This window comes from Elephantulus edwardii, unplaced genomic scaffold, assembly GCF_000299155.1.
Source record: "Elephantulus edwardii isolate Elephantulus edwardi_28Jun2011 unplaced genomic scaffold, EleEdw1.0 scaffold00060, whole genome shotgun sequence".
NCBI classification, from domain to species: Eukaryota; Metazoa; Chordata; class Mammalia; order Macroscelidea; family Macroscelididae; genus Elephantulus; species Elephantulus edwardii.
In genome coordinates this window covers 17,503,304-17,509,536 of record NW_006399810.1, presented here as the reverse complement: position 1 = coordinate 17,509,536, position 6,233 = coordinate 17,503,304, and the positions used below count along the sequence as shown (strand labels likewise).

Below are 6,233 nucleotides of genomic sequence, written 5' to 3'. Positions count from 1 at the left end.
CAGACACTAGTGATTGGAACATGGAATGTGAGAACCATGAATGTAGGAAAATTAGAAATTGTTAAAAAAGAAATGGAACGCATAAATATTGGCATACTAGGCATTGGAGAGATGAGATGGACTGGCATGGGGCATTTCGAGTCAGATGATCATATAATTCATACAGTGTAGCTTCTTAAATTATTTGCTTAGTATACAGACTGATGGAGAGAGGATACGGTCCTGACACACACCTTTCCTGATTTTTAAACCATGCCATGTTCCTGGACAGTAGTTAGGGGAAGAAAAAAAAATCTTCATCTCCAGCTAGACGATGTCTTTGTAAACAAGCACAAAACACCACTGTGCATTCTCAGTAACTTTGCAGAAACAGCTTATAAGAAACCCTAGGCTCAAGAAACAGAAGAACCTGAAACTCCCACATACCCTTGAGTCTACATGTCAGTGTGGGAACATCCAGCTCACCTGTGGTGGATCTGCTGCTGTGCCGGCCTGGAGACCTTTCACTGTCTTCTCTAGTTCAGCCATCATCACACGGAAGAAAACGACAAAAGTGTGCCTAGCAGCAGGAAAAAAACACGCATGCCCACACAAATGGTTAGAACTACTCTAGCAAAGTAGGGAGCATACACCAATTTTCTTTTCCACTTCTCTCATCTACTTTAAGAGGATGAAGAGGGTAGAGGATTCAGAAAGCAAGAAGCTCAGAATGGAATGGGCTTTAGGAAGGCAGGGAGAAAAGGTGGCCTGGTAAGAGCAATAGAATAGCAGTGAGGAGAGGTGAACTCAAGTCCTTGTTGGTGTAAGTGTGGGGAAACTGCTGCTTCAGTCTTCATTTTCCCAGGAGTGATCAATCTCACAGAATCATGCAAAGTATCAAATGAGGCAAAGAATAGGACATTGCATTACAAGCTACAAAGGCTATACATGTGAAAGAGAATGACCAACTACTAAGATATTACTGCTGTTATGTGCTGTTGAGCTGCCTGCGACTCATAGTGACCCTATGTACAATAGCCATAAACCCTGCTCTATCCTTTGCCAATCTTGCTGTCTGACACACCTATCTACATTACCCCAGTGACTCAATCAATCCATCTCATAGAGGGTCTTTCTCTACTACGCTGTCCCTCCACCCTCCCAAGCATGACGTCCCTCTCCAAGGACTGGTCCCACCTTGAAACATGTTCAAAGTACGTCAGACAAAGCTTCAGAATCCTTGCCTCCAAGGGGCAGCCTGGCTTCACCCTCTCCAGGATGAACTTGTTTGTTTTCCTAGCTGTCCGTGGTATATTCAATATTCCTCTCCAGCACCACAGCACATCAACTCTCCTTCTATCATCCCAAGTCATTGTCCAGCTCTCTGATGGATAGCAAGTAACTGCAAAGACCATGGCCTGTATCCGGTGCACCTTAGTCTCCAGACTGATGTTGTTGCTCTTCAGTACTATGGAGAAGTCTCTGACAGTAGACTTTCCCAGTGAAATTTGCCTTTTAATTTCCTGGCTGCTGGTACCAAGAGTGTTGATTGTAGAGCCAAGCAAACTGAAGCTGTCAACAATTTTAATCTCTTCATCATCTATCATGATGCTGTCAATCGGCCAGTGCTGAGAATCTTTGTTTTCTTGATGTTGAGCTTCAATCCATATTTAAGAGGGCAGTCCTTGACCTTCTGCAGCAAGTGCTTCAGGTCCTCCTCAGTTTCAGCAAGCAGGGTTGTGCCATCTGATTGTTGATGAATCTGTAACTCAGATTGTTGATGAATCTTCCTCCAATCCTGACACTATACTTCTCCTCATAGAGCCCAGCCTCCCAGATAATCTGTTCCACATATAGATTGAAATGATATGGAGATAGAACACATACTTTATGTACACCCTTCCCAATTTTGAAACATGCAGTGTTTCCTTGCTCTGGTCTGATGACTGCTGCCTGATCCAAGTATAGGTTTCACATAAGCACAAACAAATATTCTGGGATTCCCATTCTCAGAGTCAGCCACAGCACAGTATTTTGTGATCCACACAGTCAAATGCCTTTTCATAGTCAATGACACACAAATAGACATTCCTCTGGTACTCTGTGTTTTCAGCCAAGATCCATCTGACATTAGCTATAATATCCCTAGTGCCACAGCCTCTTCTGAATCCAGCAACTAAGATGGATGTGATGCTGCTTGATGAGCAAGCATCCTGCAAAAGTAGTTATAAAGTTGGCAAACTGTCTCAAATTTAGAAGGATGAAAGTATAAGAATGTTCCTCGCCTTTGAAGATTATAACCATTGAAATTTCATTCCTCAACTAAGATCTATATGTGGGCTGACTGAGAACCCCTGGGAAAAATTTGAAGTGGTCACTGAACATGGGTTGAGTGAATGACTGTCCCTACCATATAAGGAGACTTCACAGTATCGAACAAGAAAAATCAGATTTAGGTGAGTGAGGCATTATTTGAAAACTGCATATGCTGGAGTATGTAAACCTAAAGGTGGAGGGAACTGCCTTACCTGGTCAGCGTAGGGAATGTGGACGAAGCTGAATCTTTTGGAGAGTTTATCAGTTCTGGGACACCCACACCTGCAATCTCCTCTATGGCCTTCAGCACACTATCTGTGTGCTCGAGGTAGATGCTGTGGTAAGGGTCACAGAAGGGTGAACACTTGCCAGAAACTCCCAAGTCAACATTTTTTCTTGAGACACTCCATGCATTAAGCTTTAAAATAACTAACAGCATTTATTTTTCATAAAATAACAAGGATTTCAAACACATCCAGGAAGTAAAGGGAATGATTTCTCAACTGGCAATAATAGACACCAGAGGCAACAGACACATATTGGATGTATCAAGCAATATAAATATCTGAGTCACTGACTGCAGACTCCTTAATTTACCTTATGATTGAATTTAATTATAAGGCAATAATAAGCAATGTGAAACAAATCTAGAGTCACACATTTGTTCATTTCAAAACCATGTCACTGCTTTCTACTTCCCCCTAAACAAGTTGATTTCTCTGTCTGACCAGATGAGGGTCCCATGGATAGTAAAATGGAAAAAGGCTAGTTGGCTCCAAAGAAATCAAGCACCTCACCAGAGCAGAGCCTGGAGCTGCTCGCTGAAAGTGCTGCTCTTCCCTTTCTCTCCACTTGGCCACACCCTGCAGAGGAATCGTCTAGCCAGGGAAGCTGTTGGAGAAACCAGACAGACATCTTATGAATGAAAAAAAATCTGTCACTGTTAGCTTCCTCAGCTTGTGGGTGGGTGGGGGAGATTATTGATCAAAAGCATTATTTTTTGGATCAAGTTTGTGGTTTAAAAACAACACAAAAACTGCTGTCAGGTACTTTTCCACTGGCTATTCTTTCAGGGGAAAAACACAATGTCTAAGACCTAACATTCCCCACCCCTTGGCCAATCCTAATATATACACACACAAAGGAATGCGGTTGGGCAGTGGGAAACTACTCCCATGTCTTCTGAGTAGATAGAAAAACAATGGCCATCATAAAGATTCTGATCAAACACCATTTAATTAACAGGGACTAATAAAGGTTTGGTTTACATTTCCCGTTTTCTGTGTCCTGTGAACCAGGACATATAAACAATTGCATTTCAAGAAATGATAAAAGACAGCAACAATGAATGAATGGAAACCCAAATTCTTTATAAACTTTCATTAAAATCTAAAAAAAATTATTTTTTTTAAAAAAAGAAATGATAAAAGACAAAGCTCAAAAAAAAAAAGGACAAAGCTCATAGAAGATACCAGGCCCTCCTTTACACTTGATCCTGATTTTTCCTTTCATTCCTAATTTATTAAGCTCATGATTTGTAATTCTTTTTGTCAGATATCTCAGAATTTAATGAAATAAATAAAAATATACAAATGAATTTAAGCAAAAGAGAAAATTATTTTGTCTGCTGAGCAGTCCTGTGAAAACTTCCTTCTTAGAAGAGGGAATGGCCAAAGTTATGTGGAATGTTCCATGTAAAATGTACAAGGTCCTAGAAAACCCTGTTTATAAGCTTAAAGTATTAATCCTATTCATAAAGAGAAAGAATTTGATCTCATCACCAATGTTTCCTTTCTTCTGAGCAGGAGCTGCAGATTTCTCAGAAATGGCCATCAGGAGTCGGATGAGATAAAAGGCGCACTGAAAATTGGGGACACTGTGGTGGAAATTCTGCAAGTACCCAAAGCTCTGGCTGTGGGGTGAGAAGAAAAGACAACAGTTTCAACAACTGTTATGGATACATCTAAACCCACATTATTTCCCCATGTTTGCTTAAGTAGTTTGATACATTAATCAAACTTCTAAATGGGTCCTCTCCAGTTCCAGATGCAAACTTGTTAAGTATCTGGGGAGAAGGCTATTTCCATAAAGAGATCAGAGCCTTGAAGGAGTCATCTATGCCAGGAAACCATGGACAAGCTTGTTGTTAGGGCCACCAAGTCAGCTTCAGCTCACAGCAACCCTCTGTCTAAAAGAACAAACCGGGCACAGTCACATCACAACTTCCTAATTTGCTGAGCTTAAGCCCTTGTTTGCAGTCCATTTTATCAATCTAGTTGAGAATCTTCCTCTTTTTTGCTAACATTCCACTTTCCCCTTTTTTTGATAAAAAGTATTATTCCACCCCTGGCATTAAGGTGGATTCTACTTTGAGGAAACAGCACTTCCCCAGCTGTATTTTGAGTGTCTTCAACCTGGGGGGGGTCTCATCTTTTGGCACTGCACCAGACAGTCTTCTGCTGTTGTTGGATTATACAGGGTTTTCAAGGGCCCATTATTTCAGAAATGGATGGCTAGATACGCTTCCTAGTTTGTCTTAGTCTGGAAGCTCCTCTGAAACCAGTATACCATGGGTGATTCTGTCAGTATCTGAAATACTGGGTGCAGAGCTTCAGCATCACAACAACATGCAAGCCACCACATAACAGCAAAAGGCAAGGGTGGAGTAGTCATCTAGGCCACACTTACAAGCCTGAATACTTTGCTCTTTAAGGTCTGAGATAATACACTGAGAAAAATACTCAAGCTCTAGATTCACAGAAACAAAGTGAAAGGAAATTACAATGTAATTTTAATACAGTGAAAGTATTCAATGCCTTGAAGTAAAGGAAAACGGGGAGTGCCAATAAATTAAAACTTGGAGCTGAAATAAAAATTAGGGTTGACTCCTGATTGACTGGAGGTCAAACAAAAATAATGACTTTAAAATGAAGTAAGAACCAACAATACAGGCAGTGATGGCAGCACCAATGATGACCAAACGACAGTTCGCTATCAGTGGAGGTGAGCAAAGACAAAGCTACTCTGGCTGAAGCTGGGGACCAGGCCCCTCACATCTTCCTATCTTGCTCCTCTACTATCTAGCCCTCAGACTAGGCTACACTTTTTCAAAGGTGTAGGTAGGAGACAGGCAATTAATGATAATTTTAAATGAGAAATTATTAATATAATTTATCAATTATTGTTGTTGTTTTTAGTGTAGTTGGAACCGACCCATGGCTGACCCTACTGCAGGTTTTCAGGGGCAGTTAACTGCACAGGAGGAGACTGCCCATTCTTCTCCTGCGGAGCAGCTGATGGCCGCAGCTTCTTACCACTAGAGCTCCCTTGTTATAATGGTAAGTAATTCTATGAGTTATGTCAGTTAGTTGATTCTAACTCTTAGTAACTCTAAAGGACATGGTACAACAGTCCCATAGGCTTTCTGGTGACCTAGTGGCAAGAAGCTGCACTGCAATATCTAATGAACATGGTTCAAGGCTACCAGCTGCTTCATGGAAGAAGGCTGGGTAATCTCCTGAAAACCCGTAGAGGGTCAGCTCTGGGTTGGTTCTGACTCCAAGGCACACAACAACCACCACCTTTCTTTCTCCTATGGAGTGGCTGGGGGGTTCAATCCACAGACCACCAGGGCTTCTTCAGTAATAACTGGAAGTCGCCTCATTACTCAGTCCTGCTAAGAGAAAACTCCCCGGACAATCCAGCATTGATTACAGATGGGCAGACTTTACAGGATGAAGGATAGAGGGAGACTGAATAAGATTTATTCAAAAGTTCTAATGCTTTTGAGATTTACCTGGATAAATAGGTGAGAAAGTTTGTATACTGAGGGTAAGCAGCTGGACATGGCAGGAATTTTCTTTTTTTTTTTTTCCCTATAATTATATTTTATTAATTTTCATAAACATTTACAGAGATTTTGGGCTTCCACTCATTCA

General features: G+C 41.2%; 1 protein-coding gene across 1 annotated transcript in view; it reads right to left on the bottom strand.

The window, feature by feature from the left end:
- The window catches only part of FANCD2 (Fanconi anemia, complementation group D2), a 113,022-nt gene that overhangs the window by 31,920 nt on the left and 74,869 nt on the right, over positions 1 to 6,233 (bottom strand). Inside the window, exons 29-32 of the mRNA XM_006887699.1 lie at positions 4,077 to 4,203; positions 3,093 to 3,186; positions 2,508 to 2,630; positions 466 to 559 (exon numbers count right to left, since the gene is read on the bottom strand). Coding sequence (XP_006887761.1) covers positions 466 to 559; positions 2,508 to 2,630; positions 3,093 to 3,186; positions 4,077 to 4,203 — 438 coding nt within the window. The remainder of the gene's footprint in view (positions 1 to 465; positions 560 to 2,507; positions 2,631 to 3,092; positions 3,187 to 4,076; positions 4,204 to 6,233) is intronic.